Genomic DNA, 25,863 nt, shown 5'->3' on the forward strand with positions numbered 1-25,863 from the left:
TCATAATATGAACCTTGTTACAATGTACTGGCTTTTTTAAGCTTCAGAGTATAATTTCAACACTTAGTGCATTGGTTTTGTTTAGTCTTTTTGACATCCAGCTCACCAGTACCAGTACGTCTTCATCCAAACTCTTCACAATTCTCGAATTGTGTTATTTGTATGTTCTTAGGAACTAATGTTTATTAGTTCTTAGAAACTAATGTTTATTTTTTCCAAGAGTTTCACTTATCGAAAAGGAAAAATGTTCTGTTTCAATAAGTGAAACAGAACATTTCAAATACTCTGCTGTCGCTTTGTCATGATTTCAGGAGAATTCGGAGAGGTGTGTTACGGACGGATGAGGCTTCCTGGGAAGCGGGACATCCCCGTGGCGCTGAAGACGCTGAAGGCGGGATACACTGAGAAACAGAAGAGGGACTTCCTAGCTGAAGCGTCCATCATGGCCCAGTTTGATCATCCAAACGTTATCCGACTGGAAGGGGTGGTAACTCACAGTACGCTGACGCCAAAACACTCCATCCATTTGTCAATATATTAGCCAGGAGCTGCTGGACAAAAAAAGATGCTCAGTGTGCCAAACACTGAGCATCCGATGAACTAAAATCCTTTTGCAGTTCATCAGATTTAAACCATGAGTTTTTGTAGTAAATTTCATTGGGATATTCTGTGTCCAAAACAAAGTAATGGATAATTGTAAAGAGGAATGAAAAGGAAAACATGGCTGTCAAAACAGCTTGAAAAGACTCTGATCTCACAAAACAGGGGTCATTCTCTAATGCCTAAACTACGATCCAGTGCAACAATTACCATGAGTCATGTCATAAAAAAAAATGAGGTAGAGAAGTTATACAAATGTCAGGCCTTCATTTGAAAAGCAGCAAAAGACCCAGTCATTAGAAATGAACACTCCCCCATCACCCTCCCATGTACCTTACACCATAGCATTTAGTCAATTTAAAAAATAAAGGTCTTCAGTAGATGTGGCACTATATGAAGTAAAGCCAAGACTAAACATAATTTATGCAAGTGAAAGAAAATAAAATTTTTGGAAAGCCTTTTAAAAAAATGTTTTAACTACTTTAAGTGACTCTTAAGCAATATTGCCAGTTTCCTGAGGTCAGGTATCCATAGCAACAGGACAACGGACAAGAGAGATTAGAGATGGAGTCTTAGGGTGATTGTTGGCAGAAGGGGAGCTGCATTTTTTTCTAGAATTTTTTATCTAGAAAAAATTCTAGATAAAGGATCGTGACAATGTTCCCAATCCATAACGTCAGATCTATTTAGTGTAATTCTATGTTTTGTGCTCTGAGCAATGTCATGCTTTATTATTTATATTATATTATATTTAGAATCCTAATTTCACTTTCTGAACCAATTGAAAGGTTTTGGTGCAGTTTATTTGAAAAAAGTAGATCGGTGCATCCCTGCCTTCTGCACATCTTTACCAGGTGTACTAATAAACATTACAAGCTTCGTTTATGAAGGTGGCTGAATATTTCTGTGTGTGTGTTTGTGCAGGTAAACCGGTGATGATCATCACAGAGTACATGGAGAACGGCTCTCTGGACGCCTTCCTGAGGGTCAGTATTCATTTATAATAAGCTGTTAAATCTTCTTGAAACAATGTTTTCTGTTTTTATACTGCAGCTCTGGTTTTATTTAGGTTTGCTCTACATGTAAATCTTTACTTCTCCTCTTAAAACGGTTTATTTGTTCCAGTGACCAGTTACAATTAGATCATAACCCAGTGGGAATGTTTCCATCCAACTGAGAAAAAAAAAGCAGAATTTTAAGCAAACTTTTAAAATGTCCCCAAAAAAGAAAAAACAATCTAGGGTGTGTTGGTGTCTCCTAATAGAGAACTGACCAGAACATGCTAAATATGATTTCATCAGATGTTGTTGTTATTCTGTTTTGGCTGCAATAAACAAGGTGTAGAGATTGCAAACTAGCATGAACCACACATTTGAATAAAATGGAGAAGTTTGGACTTAGAAAGTTTTAAGCATTTTATGCGTCTGGTATGGCAACCAGGCAACCATCATTAGACGGGAGCAGAAAACATGAAGTGCAGAAAATAACTCCACTGAAGAGTCGGTTCTCTGACAAGACTAGAGGCTTTTCTTTCTGAGTCTTGATGCTTTGTTTCTACTAGGTTCACTTACAGGTTACATTTACAATTTCTATCAGCTTCAGTCTTTGCTTCTATGAAAATGCTTTAGATTCAGACTTTAAAGCTTATGACATTACTGCTTTATTGTCTTATCTTTAGTGTGTTCTCTATCTTGATTAAAATCTACTCGGCTCATTTTCAGTATCATCACACTCATTCTTTATTTTTTTCCCCTAATATGCCCCTGAAGGCTCCAGGCAGAAAGTATCTACCCCCTCAGAGACCTTCTGTTTTTTTTTCCCTTTTTCGTTGTCACACTAAATGTTTCAGATCATCTAACACATTTTAATATCTGACAAAGATGACTTGAGTCAATAGAAAATGCTCTTTTCAGATATTGATTTCATTTATTAAGGGAAAGTGTTTGTTAGTTTTTGAGCAGGAACTGCATCATCTCAATCCAACTGAAATGAAAAACTTGAACACATGAACCGTTCACCGTCCTGCCGCTCACACCAAGTGTGCTTTATGTTAAGGTGATGGTTGGATAGTTTCCTTTAGGATTTTCTGATTGATTTCATTGATTAATTTATTGGTATAACTGTCAAGTTGTCCAGTTGCTGAAGGAGCAGATCAAAGGTCCACCTTTGGTGAATGCTCTGTTCTTGTATAGTTCTTTATCAGGTCCAGAGGATGTAAAGATGTCGTCATTTGGTTCCAGTCTCTTATTGTGGAATCAAGACCTGAGACCAATTAGTCCTGCGTTTTGCTCTGTGTTCTTCTGTCAGGTTCTGAATGGGTCGTAGGTTCACTCCTGGAGTTTTTTAGCAGGTTGACTGTTTGGAAACTTCACCTGACGTCTCTGTTTTAGTCATGTGTTGTTAATGACCGTCACTGTGGTATGCTGAGTTCCAGCGGTTTTGTAACCTTTTAAAGAATGACTATGTTTCTTACCTGGTCTTGGATTTCGTGAGGGTGAGGCATTATTTGCTTTGTGAGATTTTGAAGGTTCTCTTTTCTTTCTTAGTGATTTCCTTATCCTACAGATCAAGCAGTAAAGAGGCATAATTGAGGCTTATAAATGAACCCTCAAATAGGTGATTTATTATCATTATAGGAAGGAAGCAACAGAGGGCCCAGACTCTCAGCAAAGCGTAAAACCAGAAGCTGGTCTTTACCAGTCTGTACTGGATAGGTTTTTTAATAAATGAAAATTGAAAACTACTTTTTGCTCAGATTATTATTTATTTATTTATTTACTTATTTATTTATTTATTTATTTATTTATTTATTTATTTAGATGATGATGATCTGAAACACCCGAGTATGAGAAAGAAACAAACACTAATCAAGCCTTTAAGGGTACGGAGACGTTTTCGCAGCACCATAACCCTCTTCTCTCTCCTCTCCTCTCCTCTCCTCTCCTCTCCTCTCCTCTCCTCTCCTCTCCTCTCCTCTCCTCTCCTCTCCTCTCCTCTCCTCTCCTCTCCTCTCCTCTCCTCTCCTCTCCTCTCCTCTCCTCTCCTCTCCTCTCCTCTCCTCTCCTCTCCTCTCCTCTCCTCTCGTTTCTTGTAGAGACACGATGGTCAGTTCACCGTCATCCAGCTGGTCGGGTTGCTGCGCGGCGTGGCAGCAGGTATGACCTACCTGTCCGACCTGGGCTACATCCACCGGGACCTGGCCGCCCGCAACATCCTGGTCAACAGCAACCTGGTGTGTAAGGTATCTGACTTTGGCCTGTCCAGAGTCCTGGAGGACGACCCCGACGCTGCATACACCACCAGTGTGAGTTTTCACATTGAGGCAAGCATTGATGCAACAACACACACTCACACACATTCAGAAATTCTTTCAAATGAATTGTCTGGCCTCAAAAGAGGCAAGACTTTGATAAGAACTGATTAATAATGCAGTGTTAAAGCATTAAAGACTTGATTTACCAACATGTTAGAAATTAGATTGCCTTGTTCAGCTAGATGATGTGTTAAGTTGCTTTGAGTAACTTTTTCCCATTATTGGCTCCATGGAAAAACTTGTCTGATTTTCATTTCAAACAGGATTTCTCTGGTTTCCTACCAGTCGTTCACAAATGGAAAAATATTCCTATGGCAAAATATTTGATACTGATGTTGATTTTCATTTGTTTGATAAGGCATTTTAAATGAACAGTGTGGATTTTATAGTGGTTAGCTAAAGTAATCACACCCCTTGAATGTTGCCACATATTCTTAGGCTACAACCACAAACTTAAATGTATTTTGTTGGATTTTTTTTTTTTTTTTTGTGAAAGATCTATAAAGACCAAGGGATACAGCCAGGGGGCGCTGCGCTAGAGGGGCTGTCAAAACGATGCTGGACTGATCATTTTTCTACTGATCCAGCTAACGTTTCGGGTCGTTAGTCGCCAGTCTGTCACAGGGCAACACAGAGACAGACAGGACAAACAACCATGCACACACACACTCAAACCTAAGAAAGACCAATTAACCTGACAGTCATGTTTTTACACTGTGGGAGGAAGCCGGAGTACCGGAGAGAAGTGGGTTCTCTCCATGCAGAAAGACCCCGGGCCGGGAATCGAACCCAGGACCTTCTTGCTGCAAGGCAACAATTCTACCAGCTGCGCCACTGTGCAGCCAAAATAAAATATTCGACAGTGAAACATCTAGGTTTGAGTTAACTTTAGTCTTCTTTCATTTAGTACATTTTTCTTTCTTAAACATTTGATCTTAATTATATCCTTTAAACATCTTATCTATGATATGCGCTGGATATTCTTTGAAAGTCAGATTTTAAAGCAAGTTGATGAAGACAGTCTGAAACAGGCGAAGGATCGCTCTGTGAGACAAACAGCAGGGAATCTTTCAAAGTGTAGTCATTTTAATTTGGAAGAAAATTAAAGTTAATTAAATCTACTTAAAAATGACATAAAACTTAATGACAACAGGAGCGGGTGATCACACATGAACACACACACACGCACACACACACACACACACACACACACACACACACACACACACACACACACACACACACACACACACACACACACACACACACACTTCACACTGTTAAAAGAAAAAAATGAACTCATAGTTTGACGTTTGGCCTAGAAAGTAAGACAAAGTAAAGTTTGGTTCCAAAATACTTTTACAGAAGCAATACAATCAAATTCAATCAAGTCATATGAAAGTGGGAGCAAAGTAAAAATTGTCTTGGTTGTGGAGGCTCTTCACTCGGGAGTAGCTCCGTATTAATCCTGCAGCCCATTGAGAGCTAAAGTATTGAGTTTCAAGTGAAAAAAGTAAAAAGCTTTCAAAATCCGATTCTATCACTTAACAGCACACAGATGAAAATAACGCGTTTGTTTGTCCCAGTCTGTCTAAGCACAGCAATCATATTACAGAATGCAGAGGGATTATGAGCAGCAGCTCAGCGTCGTCCTGATAGGAGAGGGATCGCAGAGCGCGATAGATAGTGGAGAAAGCACAGCGTCATTACAGCACACCTCCAATTAATGCTCGATAATACTTGGAGATTAATAGAGTCCCCATTACTGCCATGAGATTAGGAAACTTTTACCAAAGCGCCACATTTTCCTGAGATAAAGGCGGCGACAGAGTCAGGCTGAAGTATGAAGGTAAGATGTCGCCTTTACACCTTCGTGTTTAGCACTTTTGTTTGGTTTTCGACATTAAAGAGAAGCAAGACGATGCACCTTTCTTCAAAGAGGAGCAAAATAAATTGCAGTGCTTAAGTAAATTACACCGTAATAGTTTAATGTAACCACAAAGGACCATATTTGTAGCTATTAATACACTTTTTAACTACAGAATTCTCCAAGCTGAATAATAATAATAATAATAATAATAATAATAATAATTGATGGACAGTCTAATCTTTCGATGGCACCCACAAATTTCTATAATTAATCTCAGAAGCCGGCCCATATTTCCTGTTTCAAAACTCTTTGAAAGTTTTGAAACGGGCTGTGATTCTGTACAATGAAGAGGAATAAAACGTTTAGCAATCTATGACAACATGAGTGAATCAGTAAAACAACTAACTGCTTTGTCTGTCTATATAGACTGGGTTACTATGGTGTCCAGTTAGTTTTTTTCAAAAACTTACATTAACTTTTTGCACCCAGTAAATAGACCTGTTCTACAAGTAGAGCTTAAAGGTAAAGGTAATTTTATTTATATAGCACATTTTCAGCAGTAAGGCATACAAAGTGCTTCCATGCTGAACACTTTGTCTCCACTGCTCATCTCCTCCTCCTCGGTGAAGCATGCTAGCAGCACGTTTGGTTGTTGCTCGTCTTTCTCAGATTTGATGGGAAGGAAGGTTGAGCTGTAGTTGGTGCTCCTGCACAGCGTCACACAGGCACACTTAAGCTTTTCAGGCTTTTATTTACAAAAACAATCTGGAAACAATTTCACTTCGCAATTACGAGCTACTGGTTTTGGACAAAAACAAAAATATCAATAAAATACATTTGAGCCAGTGGTTTATGTCAAAATGTGGAAAGGTTCAAGGGATGGAAATCCTTTTTCCAGCCTCTTCATCAGTCTCCCTTCAATGTCTTTATTTCACTTTTATTAAAAAAAATATACTTTTTACATATTTGTTGAAACTGTCTCTATGTTGTGACAGTATGGCATGAGTCAGATAATTTGTTAAAAATCAAGCTCCTCTGACTTTTCCCAGTGCTCCTAGTGCCAACAAGAAGCAACCAATCAGAGCCAGGAGGAGGGGCTTACGGCTGTCAATCATTCGCTCACCTCCCCCCCTCACACCCTCTTCCTCTCTGCTATGATTCCTGTTGTGATTGCTAAGTCTAGTTAGCATGGCCACCAACAACGACATATAAACGTTTTTTTTTTTCCTGTAGCGCTGAGTTGTTTCTCTGCCATTAGCACATTTGGCAGCATGTTCATGAGGACGATTGACAGCGCTAACACCCTCCTCCCGGCTCTGATTGGTTTTTTTCCACCGGTGCATTTTGATCAGTCTTTTCACAGATTATCTGTCTCATAGTATGCTGCAACGACATGGTGACAAATATGTAAAGATCATGTTTTATACAAGTTTCATAGCTTTAAGTTTGCTGCTGTGAATATAATCGTTGCCAAAATATATATATATTTAAAGAGTAAATAAATTGTAAAATAAAGTATACCTTATGATGAATCACGTGGTAAAATAACTTTAAAGATTATTTCCAATGATGATATTTTTTTGAAAAACTGCTCAACTGCAGAGGAGCAGCATATAACGCTGTCGGATTCTGTTTGAACGGACTGACCAATAGGGCGGAAAAATCCCAATCCGCTGGACGGCTCCAGAGGCCATAGCCTACAGGAAGTTCTCCTCCTCCAGCGACGTGTGGAGCTACGGCGTGGTCATGTGGGAAGTGATGTCGTACGGAGAGCGGCCGTACTGGAATCTCACCAACAGAGACGTGAGCGTCGTTAGCCGAATCCGACTTTTGCCGGGAGAGTTCTTCCCTCTGTTTGCGCCAGTGACGCGTGGCTTTTGCTGAACATTTGCAGGTCATTAAGTCTGTGGAGGAGGGCTACCGGCTGCCCGCGCCGATGGGCTGCCCTGCCGCCCTGCACACGCTCATGCTGGACTGCTGGCAGAAAGATCGCAACGAGAGGCCGCGCTTTTGCCAGATAGTCACCGTTCTTGACAAGCTAATCCGCAACCCAGAGAACCTGAAGTCCATGGACACTCTCTGCAGGTAAGTGGGAGGCTCGCCGAATCTCTGTGTGCGGCGACGCGACGTGGCTCTGCTGTGCAACACGCCCAGCTTAATTTGATCAGACGGTGTGCCAGCATTTCATTAAATATTGGTTTAAGTGATTAGGAGATTAAGCCACCAGTCAGAGCAAAGGCACCACCTCCAGAGAAGAGGATTTTCAGGACAATATATGCCGACAGACTGTAAGGCTACTAGGTGTCCTACTGAGAGAGGCAGAGTAAATCCTGAATCAATTGTCTGCTGTCAAATGTGGGTGTGGTTGGATAAAGTTAGAGGTTTTTCCTCATCATTTTTGTGATAAATTCTCTGTGTTAGCTACAGTCCATCCTGTAGTATTGATGTTGATCCTCAGTAAATCTGGTAGCATGTTTGAGAGAACATGCTGTCTGAAGCTGGAACTTTCCTGAGATCATGAAGTGTAGATTCTGAGTCCTAAAGAGTTATTGGTGTGTGAGCATCATGCAGCAGCAGAAGATGTAATCTAGGCTTGAGACAGAAGACAGTGGAAGGATTCTCTTAGGTGCTTTCATGCCGTCTCCGTTTTGTCCGCTTTAATCAAACTCCAGTCCTTCTGCCTAGAAAGCTTCATTTGCGGAGATGTGAAGGCACAATCAAAGTCTGATGTGGACTAGAAAAGTGAACTCTGGTCCTTCTATTAATCTAGCTCTGGGTTCAGTTGAAGTGAACTCTGGTTCAGTTCGAATGCATTTGTGAACACCAAGCAGACCTGAAACCACTCCAAAAGCAGGAAGCAACTACACCACAGGGCATTCTGGGTAAATACAACCAGAACAAACTCACAGGTATCACACTTGCAGGAGAAATGGCTCATGGTCTTTTACCAAAGACAAAGAGAAATCCTCCACCCATTAAAATCTCACTCTGAACAGTTTTTTTTTTGTTTTTTTTCAAATGGTTCGGTTTATGGATGTGAACCGAAGCAGATGAAAAGTCCCAAATGGAACCGAGTCAACCGGACTGTCGGGTGTGAAAACAGCCTGGATGTGTCTGAGGCAGCGCTCATCCAACCACAGACACTAACCTGTCTGCCGTTCCAACTCCTGCTGATTCTGTCTCACTGTTTGCTCCCCAGCTTCAGTTTCTTGCTTCATCTAAGATTTATTTATTTTTTTTGTCCAGTTTCATCTCCATCCCATAACCGAAGCCTTTCCCTTTTCTCTTTGCTGCAGTTTAAGCAGTCCTCCATTAATGGAGAGAGCCATCCCTGACTTCAGCAGCTGTAACTCCGTAGACGAATGGCTGGACACCATAAAAATGGGCCGATACAAAGAACACTTTGCAGCAGGGGGCTTCCACACTCTGGGACACGTCATAAGCATGAAGCAGGGGTGAGTCAGCAGTATGATGGAGAACCTTAAACTATGAAATATGAAATGGTTGCTGTAAGTAAATCAACTAAATTAAATGGAATTAAAAGACATTTAATTCAAGTGGTTATGAACTTGGTACAGAGCAGCGATCATTAAGTAGAATTAAGAAGAGAAGTCACAAAGCAGACCCAAACAGACTAAAAAAGCAACATTAATCAAATAAGACAAAAGTTAAGAAATCACAATGAATCCCAGTGTTCTTTAGCTCACAATGTGTTTTTTTTTTTAAAGTCCAGAGCACAGCCAGCTGTTCACACAGCAACCTTGTAAATCTGCAGAGCGCTACTATAATGATCATCAGTTTCATTTCTGTTTATGTTTTGATTATTTCTTCAATGTTTTTCTTACACTTTTAGTTTATATCTTGTGTTACTTCATTCATTCTCATAGTTTGTGCTTTAAAATGTATTTTTTAGAATACTGTGTCTTTGTGTTTGCTGTATGTGTCTGGTCGGGTTTTCTTTTCTTCTTGCTTTGTTTGTTTCTCACCTTCCCAGCTATTCATCATTTCCTCATTTGCCTCTGCCTGCTCCCTTCACCAGCTGATTCCACTCAACTGTGATTAGCTCTTCCGCTCTCTTTAGCTGTGTTTCCATTGACCAATTGAACAATTTGACATTTCGACAATAAATTTGCAGTAATTAAAAAAAAAAGTTATTTGCTAAAAGGTTTTGGCTCTAGGTTGAGGTGATTTGTCTGTGGTATTGGAATTGCTTTAATTGCAAAACTCCCAACAGAAATGTGTGTTTTTTTTTTTTTTGTGTGTGTCTCACACAAGTCACATGATCAACAACCGGATGTTGCCACTGGTGCAAATCATGAAGAAGATGATGACAGGAAGTAGCTGGAGGATGATGGCGCTGCATGTTTTTTAATGACTTATCGCGTAAACAAATGTATCCACAGGTGATTTTAATTACCTTATTATCTGGAAACACAGCTATTGCAAGGTTAGTTTTTTTTTACATTTGCGGAATAGTGACAATGTTTTGTGCACATTTGTGTTGGAAACGAAGCTTTTTGTCTTTCTGTCAGTCCTTGTCCTCCATTTTTCCTTGACAACTTTGTTTTTCCTCCCTGTTCTTTTCTGTTGGTTCAGTCGTTTCTCTGTCAGTTTTTCCAATCTCCTTGTAAGTTTCCATTTTGGACATCATCTTACACTCTGGTTCATTGCCTACTCTTGGGTCCGACCCCTAAACACAACCAGCACACACAGTCTCAGAAAGTTCGAAAGCCCGTTTAAAGGGGAGGTTCTTTTTTCCACAGCACTGCTTTTGCCAGTGTGGATGATGGAAATGATTCAGTTTTCATGTCTCCAGGGACATCCAGAGGCTCGGCGTGACGCTCATGGGTCATCAGAAGAAGATCATGACCAGCGTCCAGCTAATGAGAGCGCAGGTCCTCAACAAGAGCGTCCCATCGGTCCATGTATAACTCCAGAGCCGAGGTTACTGACCACGTTACGGGCCCAGGCTTTTGTAAGGCCGAGAAGGACGCCTTGAAATACAAAAATGACAGGTAAACAGGACGAGATGCTATCTAAGAACTCTCCAAGATTTTTACTTGAGAATTTAAGAACGAACGTAAAAGGATCGCCTGTGGAAGCAAGGAAACGTGACATCTTTGGGACCTACCTTTTCTTTTTCTCTTCCTACTGAATACAATTTTATCTCTTGTTTAAGAATGAAAAGACTGCCTTAATTATGACATATTATTTTAAGTTTGTTGTCTACAATGAAAAAATAATAATAATTTATGGTGAATATATGAGAGTAGTGTGACTTCCAGTCCCAGGGAAGAGCCTGAGCCCTGCGGTGACGTAGCACGGGTCGCGCGTTTGGAAACGTTCTGATGCCGCTGCAGAAAGGCAGCAATAAACTTTAGAAGAGAGCGGTTCAGAATGAGACTGAGGTGGAGAACATGAGCCGGGGCTCACCAGAGGGCCCGGGTTGTCTCCAGCTTCACCCCAGATTTGAGCTCTGACAGCGGGCTGCGGTGTCAGACCTGCTTCCCAACACGAACCACGCTGGAGATCTAGAACCTCCTGGCCGGCCGGCCTGCAGCTGCTGTACTTGGAAGATGTGTATAACTCAACTGTAGTGCACTTTATTCTACAATCTTTCCGTGTTCAAGAGGCTTTCTGGTTGAAACACAACTGAACACACGGCGCTAGCTAAAGGATTAGGTGATTTATCACATCTTTTATTTGCCAGACAATAAATATGCGAATCTAAAAGCTAAAGCCAGCAACACTCAGACAGTTGGGAGATGCTTCTGGTTTTTGTTTTGTTTTGGGGGTTTTGTGTGTGTTAACATTACATGCGGTGCACAGTTAAATCTGTGGCCAGCTTGCTGAATAAGGGATTCGAAGTCTACCTCACGCTCTCAGCAGGAGCAGATCTGGACTGCAGGCAGGCCAGCTGAGCACAACGTTAGTATCTGAAATTTTGCAATAGAAATAAAACTCCTGAGAAACAAAACAATGTTGTGACTTTAGCATGTTTCCAAAATAGCATTCAGTTATCCATGCTGTACCATCCCATAATATCAGAAATATGGACTTTTACATGTTTTTTTGTATTTTTTTGTATTTAGATTTAATATTTAAACAGTCAAAACCAGGCTTGTGTGATTCTGTATAATGTTGTTTTGATCCAGCTCTCTTTGCTTCAACAACGTCCTTGCTGCGACAGTTTAGCTTAACAGTAACATAAAAACAGTTTTTATGTTACTGTTGACATATTCAAATTTCTAAAGATGAAACATTTAAATCTAAGAACGTTTTTGTAATCCATTCAGACGGTAAGTGCCATATGGTTGTCACTAAAATGTGGTTTTTAGTTCATATTTAGTTAACAACAAAGCTATTCTCGTTGCCTCTCCTAACTGTCTCTAGAGTGTTACGGTGCTAATAAACGGAAATGACGCTAACTCTAGATTTTCGATTTTGTCTGGCATGTAAAGGCTCAAAGAAATTAACGACAGATTCGTTTTTTTTGCTTAATTAAAAAAGAAACCTTTGAAAATAAGGTTTGTATATAAATTAATATATTTTATATTGACTGTATAAACACACGTTACAATGTGTTTTAAAAAGCACATCATTTGACAGGTTTTATGGAGTCCATTCTTAAAGGGATGCATTTTCTTATTAGAGCAGCCTTTGATTCAGGAATTAATTCAACGTAAGCACATCTTTAATGAAGAAAAAAAGTTTTACTTTCTTAAAGAAGAGAAGTTTCACATCAAAGTGAATCTGTGACGAGGCAATGCGGTGGCACAGCTGCCAGCACCACCATCTTACAGCAAGAATCTCCTGGGTTTGAATCCTGGCTTTGCTTTCTGGGTTGTTGTTGTTTGCATGTCGTCCTTCGTAGATGCATGGGTCCTCCCCGGGTACTCCAGCTTCCTCCTGCTGCTCAAAACTATACGTGTAATTTACCCTTTTGTGTGTGTGTGCGTGTGTGTGTGTGCATGATTGTGATGGGCTGCTGATTTGTGTGAGATGTTCCCCCTGTGCTGTCCAAACATATTTGCGCCCACACAGATTTCTCCTGGGATTCTTTTTGACACAGATCATTAAACACATTTTAATATCAGACAAAGATAACATGAATAAATACATAAAGCAGGTTTTAAAAATAAATTCAATAATGAATGGATTTAATAATGAAAAGAGCCCCTGCACTCCAACCTAGCTGTATGTTGGTTTCATATACAACTTGTCTGTACATGAAAAAGAAATCACTCATTAAACCCGACAGCTTAGCTTAGCTGTAACAGCTGCCATGGAGCCTTATTATCTGGCAGTGAGTCTTTCATTTTGAAGGAATTTTGGCCTGCTGTTTTTAGCAGGAAGAAAAGTTGGAGTGTTTTTTTTGGGGGGGGGTTAACATGGACATCCTATCTAAGGATCTCAATCGGAGTTAAGTCTAGACGTTGACTAGGCCATCCAAAACCTTCCACTGTTTCAGAGGCTGGTGCTGCACAGCCAGCACAGCCAGCACCATCAGGGCAGGCTTGATGTTACATCTAAAACCTTTGTAAGATAAAATAACTAGAAAAGGACTTCGGAATAAAACTGATTTATCCTTAACAAATCATTGATCAGATAATTGCACAATTTGACACTATTTATATTTCCTGTAATAAATCAAATCATTAGAAAACAGTGTTTCATATTAATCCAGGTTGTCTTTGTCTGTTAGTAACATTTGTTTGACAATTTAAAATATTTGTCTGTACTGTTAGCTCATAGCTGGCTAACTCCAACACAGTACCTAACTTTATAGCTGCCAATTTAAACAAATTAATAAGAAGTTGTGTAATTTAGGTAGCACTCTTAAAATAACAGGATTAAAGTAAATTATGAGCATTTGTTAAAAAAAAGATATATACTGTATATATATTTTTTTTAAAACTGAATAGGCAAAACAATGACTTTTACAAAGACATACAGTCTATCCAATATGGCTGCCCATGTCCAACAAAGAATTTCCTATTTGCTAAATCAAGACAAATTCAGTTTCTTCTCCATCAGCGTTGATCGAATTGCCTTCCAAACTAGCAGATAATCGACATATTTCCACCATTACTGCTCAGCTTCTTAATATTTATTCTATATACCTTTCATGCAAAATTATCACACTGTATATGTTTCACTTCAGATTTACACCTAATATCTTGTCGCTGTGTAACCAGACATGGACGTTTCCCATTCGCCTCAGATGTTAGAGCTCAGATCTGGAATCACGTTGACATGAAGATCTGCGTGTAGTCGTGGTCTTAGCTGGAATTAGCAGGACAAGTCATTTTGGTTTTCCTCTCCATGTTTTTGTGTTGAAACACAAAAGGAACATTTCATGTGTGTGTATTGAAACATAAAATGTCAAATGTGCTGATGACTACGTGCCATGTCACCAATACTGGAAACTGATATTGAACTCATATTGGTAACCTCCAGATGTCAGCATTCTGACTTCAGGTGCCGTTCTTGCTGTAATGCTAAATGGGAATTCAGAAAATGTGATTTCTCAAGACAAAATGGTGGTAAAATTATACATTTTTGAATGTTTTTTGTTGTTGTTGTTGTTTTTCTCTTGGAAGAAATGTAGCACAACCGAAAATCCTTGTTATTTTTTACTTTTTTTTTTTTTTTTCTTCAACAAAATGGTATTGCATCTTAAATCTACTGAAGTAAATTCAGGATCAGTGCTGATTCTTTTTAGATGATCCAAAAGAAAATACAGTGCCTTTAAAAAGTATTCACCCCCTTGAATGTTTTACCTTTTTTGTTGGTTATGATTGATTTTGCTTTTATAAATCAATCACAATCCACAAAATTTGGCTTTTTTTTAAATTACAAAATAAAAATGTTATAATGTTAAAGTGAGAATCGATTACTACAAAAATAATTACAATCAAATAAAAATATGCATGTAGTCAATGGGAAATATTCATGCAACACTTATTTTATGTGAAATACTTTATTTAATTGTCATTATTTTTGTAGAAATACATTTTCACTTCAACATTAAAGCGTTTTATCTCAACTCTTTGGTCCAAAAAGCCAAACTTTGCTCATCATGATGGATTGATTTAAAGTGAAGAGCATCCAAGGGAATGAATAATTTTTATTGGTACTGTATCTGCAGACATAGATCTGTGTGACTATGAGGTACAACATGACACACAAACTGCAAAGGCTGTAAAATAAGGTGTTACTTTGACATCTGCTCACATGGTTTGCCTCAGTCCCGACAAAAGGCAACAAAACAATATGTCAGTGAAATGTTTGCAAATTAAAAACTTTGCCTAAACTTCTAAAACTTGTCCGATTTGTGCGAACAGGAGAATGTCTTTTCTGGTAGAACTCCCTCCGGTTGGTTGATACAGTTTTTATTAGAGAGAACTTTATTATAATTCTTGTATTATAGTGACATTTTACTACTGGTTTCAGACTTTTGTTTTCCTTTTGGATGCTATTGAAGTCACAGGGTTTGAACTGTAAATCCATATTTTCTAAAGCTAGGACCTGTTTTTTGCTAGATGAATTGATTTATAACGTATACAGGATGTTCAGTCACTGGAAGGAAGAAAAAAAAAGGCCCGATTTGTTCACATCTCATTATTTATTCAGACGTTTTGTTTCATAAACAATACCAACTCTGAAATGACCTGTTGTCATTGATGAGTCATCCTTGTTGCTAATGATAAGTCATAAATGTGCAAACTGTTCATAAAGACACAATAAAGGAATGTTCATCTGTGTGTGACTGCAACACTGAACTGTGAGCTGTTTCTGGAGCAGGTAAAACCCGGACCGGCCACAACTCAATCCTTACTATTTAGTGGTGTCGTCTTTGTCTTTGGTCCAACGTTTTGACTCGTATTCCAACAGCTTCTCACCATGCATGGTTTCCACACATCTTAAGTGGAAGTGGTCCACAACACTGGCCGGCCATCTTGGTAGGCGCCGATCCGCCACGGCTTCCAGTGAACCCAGCCTTAGTTGTTTACATTTTGACTTACCCTCATTACATCACCAGATGGTGCCGGCGTTTGACCCAGTTGCTTCAGATGAAAACAGCGACACTCTGCACTTATAGTATTCTCTGAGAAATATTTATTATTAAAAGCTTCAGTGTATACAGAATGAAAGCACAGTAGTTCATCTTTTTAAATCACATAAAAAGATTTAAAAAAAGGGGCCATTATACAAAATCGACTTTTTAATCTTTACATCACGTTGTAATGTCATTCTCTCATCAACACCATACACATTTCAGACAGTCATGTTTGAAACATTTCTGAATGCCTTTAGGGTGTACAGTTTGCCACATATTTACCCTAAGCTCCGCCTCTGAGCTGTAGGGGGTGTGGCCTGCATCGTGGTATGAGAGGTGAGAGAGAAAGCAGATTGTAACCACGTGATTCAGCTTCAAACAAAGTGGTAGCAGCCTTTAGGATTTTCTTATCAAGAGTGACATTTTTGATGGTTCCATCAACCACCATGAAATCAAGACTAAACCCAACAACAACGCACTACAACCTGTCAGTACAATGTTGTTTTTCTGCTTCACATCCAATAGAACACATGCTCTTTAGAAAGTTCTTCTTTTTGTCCCATCAGTCCACAGAATGCATCTTTTTTCAGGTCAAATTTGATTTTTGGCCTCAGAATGTTTCAAAACGTTTCAGCCTTTTTGCTTCATGTTGAATTTTGAACTCTGACCTTAACTGAGCTGAGTGAGGCCAGCAAATCCTGGATTCTTTGCATCTGGATGAGTTATCATTGTGTTCATGGAATGATTTTTGGTTTCTTTTCCAAGTTCCCCAGTATTCTGTTTCCTTCATTTGTGTGTTACATTTCTCATTGTGGTTCCAAAGGAATCACTTTGTGAGCCTTTACAGCCCGACAGATGTCAGAATCTTTTTCTTCTCATCTTCTTGAGTTTCTTTAGATTGAGGTCCTTTAGTGAACTTCATGTTGTTAGACAGGTTCTGTTTATCTTACAGGTCAGGCAGTGAACCTCAATTCAGTTTAAAAAAAAAGAAATCTGCTTAATTATAATATAAAACAGCATCAGTTCCTTTTTGGCCCATAGTTTGGTTTGGGTGTAGTTTTTCATGAATTAATGAAATTATCAAAAAACTTGCATTTTACATTTAATCTGGTTCACTTGCTGAAAAGTTATCTGATGATGTGAAACTTTAGGGTTTGACCAAAACAAACAACAAAAATAAAATCAATAACAGGATAAATGGGAATATTTTTCCCACAGCGCTATACTTCCTGTGTCTCTGTGTTAATCCTAGATACTCCTGCTGGAAGCCTGCTGCAGCATTTAGCCCTGACATGGTCCAAAGATAATTTCTAATGGGTTTTCCTGTGTTCGGGTCACAGCTCTGACCTTCAAGGTGTTCGATCTGAACTCTCCAACAGCAAAACTCCAGCTAAAGAAGCAATTTGTTAACGAGTGCCGAAGTCATTTTGGGAGTGAATTGCTGTTTTTCTGTGGGAATGAGGCCTGACCCAGCTCTGAAACATAATTTCAATCTTAGCCCGAAAAGGGAATGAGCCTGATGAATCTGTGTATTAGTAATTGTCCTTTCCTTCACCTTAGGAGGGCTGTTAAGAGATAATCCACTCCTTAGTGAAACGAGACCTAACACAACATCATTAATCTTATTACTAAGGCCGCGTTGCTTTGTTGCCACGAACTCCCACGCCCAATTATCAGCCACTGTTGCGTCCCCGTGACGACGCTCGCCGCCTCCCATCAGTGGGCCCCATCTCCACTGTCCCCTGATTGACTCCGCTCCATATCGGCTCCAACCGAGTCGGAACTGGACGTCCTCTGATAGGCCGAGAGCGCAGAACAAATCGGATCACGATGGCGAGCGGTTTTGGTTTTATCACCACAAAGCAGGTCTACTATACAAGGCAGCAGGAGACAATACAGATTAACTTTTTTTTTTTTTTTTAATTTAAGTTTGTTGCCTTCATTTAAAGAAGTACAACACTGCAAAACGACTGCGAAGCTCTTAAATCTGAATGAATATGCGAATTTCCATAATGATATCCCCGGGAACGACCTTGGAACAATGCACCACCGCGGTGTTGTAATTCCAGTTCATTTCATCCGGCAGAGCCATCACCATGCAGCGCCGCTTCACCTAATAGACGGAGGTTTTTGCTTCTGTTCACACCCTTCCTAAAGAATTGGGAACCTCTCCATAAACTTAACTGCGTTTTAAATTCACTCTTGTACTTTAGCTGTACTAAACAGTGAAGAAAGTCACTGTTATAGAAAAAAAGATAACAGGAATTTGTTTAGAAGTCCTTGTTTAATGGCATGAGAAATAAATAGTTCACCTTGGAGTCTAGCTTTGGTTGAAAGGACAAAAACGCACTTTTTTCTAAAACTGTAATTTAAAAATATATCAGATGGGACATGGATCCAATATATTAGGTCAGTGGTGCCCAAAGTCGGCCAGCATCCTACATGTTCTCTCCCTGGTTTAGCACACCTGGATCAAATGATGGTTCATTAGAGGCCTAAGAAGAACATTGACCAGCTGAACAGGTTGTTACCAGGGAGAGAACTAAAACACGCAGGATGCCGGCCCTCCAGGACCGACTTTGGACACCCCTCCTGCATTAGGTCATCAATACGAACATCTATAATCTCATTAATATATTTTTCATTAGAAGTTGTATAGTTTTTTAAATGTATTTCCTAATTGTAGAAAAAAATCATCTGTCAATTGTATTTGGTTTTGAAAAGCAGTATCAGAAAATTAAAAACTACATTAATGATGACTAACAGTTATAAAACTTTTTTTTTTCAAGTAAACACAGCTCTTAGAAGAAAAAGTGGTGTGCTGCATTACTTATCATTTCCTTTGATTCAATGTTCATTTAAATCAAAGCAGAAACTGATTTAACTGAATATCCTCTGCTTTGAGGATATTCCAAGATCTTTTTTTTTTTCTTTTTTTTTTTATGGGTGAAGGCAGAGTTGTAACAAGATGCCCAAATTATCCTTAACAACGTCACGATTTTGGTAACACTTATCTTCTTTCACATCGCAGATCTTTGTCCATGTCTAAAGCTTATAGCTAATAACGCTGCATCTCATCTATTTCCAGCCATCAGCCTGTGAGTGCTGCTTCTGGCTGCAAGCTGGGTGAACTCTTTAGAAATTGTTGCTGTTCTCTGCGAGGCTTTTTGTAGTTTGAGTCCAAACTCTAAAGACTCCATCATTACAGGAAGCGCGCGAGTGATAACAAGCAGCCGCAATCATCGAATCAAACATCGTCATCCGCATTTATGGCCAGATGTACACAAAGCTGCGAGATGGAAGAGTACGCACTACAACCAAGTGTAAGTGCTTGTGTGTGTGTGTGTGGGGGGGGGGGGGGTGCGTGTGTGAGTGTGTGTGTGTGTGTGTGTTTAGGGGATCTCCACAGCTGTTTGCCGGGCAGCTGACAGCTGGAGTGTTGCGTGATGGAGACCCATATGCACATGACAAGCGGCGAGTGCTAACAGTGATGTTGTACCGTAGTTTATCACACAAAAGAATGATCGCTGTTTTTCCCCCAGATGTCATTCTGATAAGTACACACACACGCACGCGCACAGGTACTTTCACACGATGGCTCAAGACTTAATCTACCGTGTGTGTTTTCTCTCTGCTCCCATAACACAGCTGCCTAATTGGCTCTGACAGCTCGGCCAACTCAATTCCAGCCCGGCTCTTCCAGAATGCCGCTCTACGTCTCTAATTAGCTCCAATCAGTCCGAGCGATATTTATCGATTTACCTCATCCCTCTCTTTCTTCTTGCAAACACACACTACTGTGTGCCTCTCCTTCACGCTGACCTTCCTAACTCCCTCTTTCGGCGCTGCTCGTTTCTAAAGAAGCTCCTCCTTCCTATAGGGCAAAATTTTGTTATAAGTAAAATAATTCGGATCGATGCAGCAGGTGCCTCTTTATTCCTCTAAGCTTTATAAAACAGGACCCCCCTCCCCCCATCCCACCCCGCTTTTCTCTACATTTAAGTCCCCCAAAGAAAAGAAGCTAATTAGCGCGTGCGGCGCTGGGAGAAAGGCCTCATCACGCAGTTATCAGCCTGCTTACCCCACAGCCAAACAAAAATCATTTTAGATATCTTAATCGTTTCTTCTTTCGGGGACATCAGGGACGAACCTTCCACTTTTCTCGGCCAATTGACATGCTGTGTCAATTGCCCCCCCTCAAACCTCCCTTTGTTCGTTACGTCCATTTTTTTTCCCTCCAAGATGTGCTAACGGGCAATGCGTGCTCTGAATGCGCGAGGCTTCAATTAATCTAAGCAACCTTTCAGCCTGTCTCCAAATGGAGAGAATGTTGCATTCAGGGACCTGAGCGAAGTTGGTGTTTGTGTCATCACTGGGGTATTGGTCTGCGGAAACCGGTGATTGTGTTTTTGTTGTTGGTGTTTTTTTTTTTTTTAACTCTGCTGGCCACATGTGGACAAAGAGGTGAGAGAGATTTAGCTCTGCTGAATGTCAGAATGCAGTTCTGCCAAGCAGCCTCCAAAGCAAATCTGTAAGCAGCTTAATGCATTTCAAGAACATAAATATGAATGAGACAGAAGTTTGTATTTCCTCCAGGGCTGTGTAGTGGAGCAGGTCTCAGTGTGCTGCTTTACAGAAAGAAAGAAAGTTCTGGGTTTGGACTGTGGGATTGATGTAATCTAGAGTAAAGGTAATTAACATCCTAAATACTGTCAAAGTAAGAAAAAAACTAAAACTGCCATCATAAGTTATAGTCTATAACCAGAAATTGTACTCAGGATTCACAACGTCAACATTTACTCAAGTCAGAGTAAAAAAGTATCTCAATCATTTAATATTTAAAAATTACATCATCAGACTAACCAAAAATATAAAATTACGTGGATATTTTTGGTATTTTAAGGAGCAAAATGACAATAATTCATATAAGTAACAAAAAATAACAAAATCAGGCAAAGGTTTTTCCCAATCAGTTTTTTTCAATGAAAAATGTATGAAAGTTTAACAAAAACTGCAGCTGTGTGTCAAGAATCCAGAAATTGAACTTAAATAAGAGTAACGATACTTCATAATAAAATGACTCAAGTAAAAGTAAAAAGTACAGCATAGTAAAAATACTCCTAAATGTACATTTTTTAAAAAAAAGTTACTCAAGTAAATGTAATTGAGTAAATGTAAGTAGTTACTGCCCAACTCTGTGTATAACTAATAAACAAACACTATAAAAACCAATTCAAACTATGAGACAAAGAAAAAGTCACAATGAAATAAAACTAAACTACAATGAAAAACCCAAAACTCTTCTAACCCCGTCCTGCTGAGGAACACGTTTCATCGAGCAGATGGTGTGTTGAGGTTTTTTAGTTTGTAGCGTTTGCATTTGGGCCAGAAAGTCTTATCTGACCAGAGCAGACTCTCCACCACGTCTGACCAGAGCAGCTCTTTCAGTATCAGGTTTCTTCCTCCATAAAGGCATAAATAGTTAAGTTGATAATTCATAAGGTCACAACGTAGCTCGTGTTGTTGTGAATTTTGTGAATTTTTATTTATTTCGTAAAGGAGCCGATGCAAATTAATCAACATGAATACATCACGTAAATATCCCAGATGTAGCCGAAGAGGCAGCTGTAGTCCCCTAGCAGGATGATGAAAATGATTTTTTAACATTAATTTAATATGCATAACAACATACATGACTTATGTTTTGACAGGTTTCAATGCATTGCTAAAAGTTGTGTAATTTGCGTTTAACATTTATAATAAAATGAAAACGAGTCACGTCTGTAATTTAAAAATAAAAATGTTAAAACAGTTTAATAATAGTTGAAGACATGAATGTAATCTTGATTATTTAGCCATCATTGCTTCAGTGATTTCCTGCAACTGTTCAACTGTGTAATATTTCTTAGTTCTTGTGATGGTGTATTCCAACAATATGAATCCCAAACAGAAAATGAAAACTGAGTGAAAAAACTTCCTGGTATTTATCATAACGGCTCCAATGTTTGATTGGACAAAGTCCTTGAGCCAAACTTCATTTATCTTTTGTTCCTTTAAATTCACCAGTCTGATTCTGTTCAGGAGAGATTCAGCTGAAGACTGTAAAAGCATGAGTGAGCATACTCCGTGGATTATGGCTAAATAAATGTTGCAGCCCATCAGCTGCGGGTTTCACCTGCAAATATCTTTCAGCACACAAAGGTTTTGCAGTTTGCTTTGTGTGCGCTGTCCCCCTGTTGGAAGAGTCCAACCTCCGACCCTCAGTTCAGCCTGTTTTCCATGCTGCTGACTCCTGCGGCCTGCGTTGGGAGTAAAACCACTACCCGAGGCTGTCTGACCTCCACATAACCTCCATGAAAGGCAGAATCACGCTTTCTGATCTTCGCAGCTCTTCCCTGTGCTCACTCCAAGCCGGCGTTGGTGTCTCTCACAGCTCCGTCTCCCACTCTGCTCTCTGCAGAGTGAGCAGCGGCTGACTGCTCCACTACCTGCAAACCGACAGACTTTCACTTTGATCAGGTCTGAGCCCCGGGGAGCTGGTCCATACAGAGATACACTTGCACAAATATTTCCACACACACATGCACATGCACACACAGACACTGACTCACTTATGGGTCACGGAGAAAAAGAACGAAGATCTAAGATGGAGAGAGATTAGTTTGCGTGTTTATTCATTGCAACGTGACATCACACAGAAAGCTGCTCGCTGCCGATGACACATCATGACGCACTAAGGATTAAATGTACATGTGATTTATAAAGAAAAAGGGAGGCAGTGCTGTGCTACTAATTGCCAACACTACAACTAGATAATAAGATCCAAGGGTATTACATTTCACACATCAGGAAAAAAGTTTTCCTTTAAAAAAATAGAGAGGACGAGGGATGTAAGTCAGCTATGCTAGCTTGACTTTGACAATCCTAACATTTAGAAGTGCTGTAGAATTAGGTGTGTTTCTGTCAGTGGTGGGAAGTAACGAAGTACAAGTACTTCGTTACTGTACTTAAGTACAGTTTTCGTGTATCTGTACTTTACTTAAGTAGATTTAATAATGGATACTTTCTACTTTTACTCCACTACATTTTACAGTAAGTATCTGTACTTTCTACTTCACTACATTTCTACAAAACCGTCGCGTTACTCGTTACATCCACGCAGCATTGAGGTTTTTTTCCGTTAAAACGTGACGTTCAGGGACTTAAGGTGGCGCCGTAAAATCCAAGCAATAACATGACTTAGTGTCTGTTGTCACCCATCGCCTCCACCTTTACTCGCACGCGGAGCTCCAGACATGCGCAGTGGTGGATATCCGTCTAATCGTCAGTAATATAATAGCGCTGCATAAACCATAAGATATGGTGACATGTAAAACCAGCAGCGCTTCGCTTTCACAGACGGTGGGGACGTCGTCCAACTTTTAACGTCACTTGGAAGAAAAGCTTAAAGAAAGGTAAGATCTGTGGACGTGATGCTAGCAAAGCTAGCTGTACTGACTGAGACACATGTTGCATCTGCGATGAAAAAAAGTTGTCACTCATGCCATTCTGTGTTGACTGAGGTGTCGCCTATATGGGACAACGCTGTGACCAAAGTGCAATATAGCAATATGACATTCAGGAACGATCCGATTCTTCTGGACGGATCTCTACTAAGTCCTAAGGACTGAAGCCTCTCTGGGTTCTTGTGTACACTGCAGTAGCTAACACATACACACGTTTATTTAATCGCCGAATAAGTAAAAGTTGAAAGAACACAGAGCATTCTCATTGATTGATTTCGTCTCCTGTCATGGTGGCAAACATCGCAGTGGGAGGGAGGGTGAGAACAGTCACGGTGCTCCTTCTGCTTGGTTTCTTGTTGCGCCGTTGGACAGTGTTCATAGTTGAACGTTATTTACCGTTAATTGCGATGTTTCAGTTGTGGTTTCTGACATGGGCAATATGGGCAACCGTCCAGGGTGTTATTTTTCTAGGGATAGCAGGAGACCTCTGCGGATTGTAGCACAGCGATGAAAGCAAAACAGAACGAAATGAGTTTTAATTGATACTGGTTAAATAAATTTCAGCTCTAAGTATTTAACATCTAGGTGTTTTTATGGGAATGTGGATCTTTCAGATTAATCTGAGAACCAATTTTGATAAACTTAATTTTATTGTGTCATCTAGCGCAGGGCACTGGTCTTGGTCTCGGGTTCAGTGGTCTTGACTACAACTCTGCTACGTGGCTCCTTGGTTGCATGTTCTCCCTCACCCACCTTCTTTCCATCCCCTTTCTGTTGGATTTCTTTCTAAATAAATGTCACTAATGAAGTTCATGCTATGTTAGGACAGGAGACAAGATGTTTCCATCCCTGAAATTATGATTCATAGAATCACATATCTAAGTATAAACTGTTACAGAGAATAAACACAATAAGAACATGTTTAATCTGTGGCATTGTTCATTAAAATGGCGCATTTCTTATGTATTAAAATTAAATACGATCAGTTCACTTAATGATATTAGCGATTAGGTAATGTATTCAGCAAGTACTTTTACTTTTAATACTTAAGTATTTTTAAAAGCCAGTACTTTTTTACTTTTACTTAAGTAAAATGTTAATGTGGTACTTTGACTTTTACTTGAGTACATTTTTGACTTTGTATTTGTACTTTTACTTAAGTACATTTTTTGAGTACTTTCTCCACCACTGGTTTCTGTTCAGCTAAAAAAGAAAAGGCTACCTAAACACCAACTCTGACAGATCATTAGTAGAGCAGGTGTTTAAATTAGCCAATCTACCATTCAGTCGCAAAATAAACACCAATCCAGAAAACAGAACAGACCGAGTGTTCTGTTCTTTGTGTGGGAAATTTTTCTGTGTTTCGATGTTGAGTCCTGATACATTAGTGGAGCTGCTGTCAATCAGTTACTATGGCAATGGGATGTGTAGCTTATCTGAATATGAGTGGCTTTGAGTTGTTCCTCAACTTTTTTTCTGCCTTATTTTCCCCTCGCTGTGGCACACTGCTCTAAACTAACACCTTCATCTCCAGGTTTCATTCTGTTAGCAGAACCGTTCTACAGCAGCAGCGCGAATATGGTCGTTTTTTTGCCCTCCAACGTCACTTGGAGGGCAAAAACGGCACAAAGTTTCCATATGTAAATAACATGCGACGTGTCAACGCAGCAGTGGTGCTGCGGCTCGGTGCGGACTGGATGGTGACTCATGGAGGAGCTTAAGAGAAGCACCGACTCATTTCCTGTCGACTTTCAGGCCAGCTCCCGCTCACTCTTCCAGCTGAAAGACTTCTTCCTCTCGGCTTTAAAGCCGAGCACCCCGCTATTGTGATTGGCAGTTTGCACCTATGCTGCCAGCGTGCGAGAGTGCTGGAACTTGGAGGAAGTTTAAAGAGCTAAAATTGGCTGCTCCGGTGCCCCGGATCTGACCCTTCTCTGGCGAGTCGACAAGCAGATGGAACCGAAGTGTTTGGAGCTCGGCTGGGCTGAGCAGAGGACGGAGAAGCGGACCGCAACACGGTCAAGTGGCAGGTTAGCTGACTTCATCCTTCCTCACCTTTTCAGGACCGGATGAAGGACTTTGCTAAGTGATTTTCATCCGGACAATTAACTCATCTGTTCGGGGAACCAGTTGAATTCTGCTCCCTCCCTGCTGCGCTCCAGACAGTTTGGTGAATGTCACTGTTTTTTTTGCCCCCTCCTTACAGATAATCACCTACTGTCATTTTGAATATATACTCATCACTCCCTTCATTATATGCCATCCACTTCATCAGCCACATAATGCAGATATCTCATTTCTTCCCGCCTTTGAAGCCTCGCTGATGTAAACGTGATTTTGTTTTAAGGCAAACGTGCCATGATGGGGACACAGGTCTCTCAGGGAAAATTTTCACCTGCCTGGAGAAACACTTGAAAGCTTCATTTAAGAATAATGATCCTGAGCCTCCCTTTTAGTGATTTGACACTGTTTAATTGGCGTGAAGAAATTCTTCCTCCCAGGTTGCAGATTA

At 40.0% G+C, this 25,863-nt stretch overlaps 1 protein-coding gene across 1 annotated transcript; it reads left to right on the forward strand.

Moving 5' to 3' along the window:
- The first annotated feature begins 301 nt into the window (after positions 1 to 301).
- Positions 302 to 15,561, forward strand: LOC148159573 (ephrin type-A receptor 8-like). The gene is made up of 7 exons (XM_088005323.1): positions 302 to 497; positions 1,525 to 1,586; positions 3,695 to 3,904; positions 7,437 to 7,586; positions 7,678 to 7,868; positions 9,080 to 9,238; positions 10,600 to 15,561. The coding sequence occupies exons 1-7, from the start codon at positions 302 to 304 to the stop codon at positions 10,712 to 10,714; spliced, it is 1,083 nt and encodes a 360-aa protein (XP_087861449.1). The 3' UTR covers positions 10,715 to 15,561.
- Positions 15,562 to 25,863: the final 10,302 nt, after the last annotated feature.

The sequence above is a fragment of the Poecilia mexicana genome, unplaced genomic scaffold, assembly GCF_051168715.1.
Source record: "Poecilia mexicana isolate PSO_F unplaced genomic scaffold, ASM5116871v1 scaffold_5, whole genome shotgun sequence".
Taxonomy (NCBI): domain Eukaryota; kingdom Metazoa; phylum Chordata; class Actinopteri; order Cyprinodontiformes; family Poeciliidae; genus Poecilia; species Poecilia mexicana.

What these genes read in the sequence shown, in the direction of transcription:
- LOC148159573 (XM_088005323.1), top strand. Translation starts at nt 302, where the DNA reads ATGATTTCAGGAGAATTCGGAGAGGTGTGTTACGGACGGATGAGGCTT. An exon ending in ACGCTGCATACACCACCAGT is followed by an intron (nt 3,905 to 7,436) that starts GTGAGTTTTCAC and finishes ACTGACCAATAG; the next exon opens with GGCGGAAAAATCCCAATCCG. An exon ending in TCCATGGACACTCTCTGCAG is followed by an intron (nt 7,869 to 9,079) that starts GTAAGTGGGAGG and finishes TCTTTGCTGCAG; the next exon opens with TTTAAGCAGTCCTCCATTAA.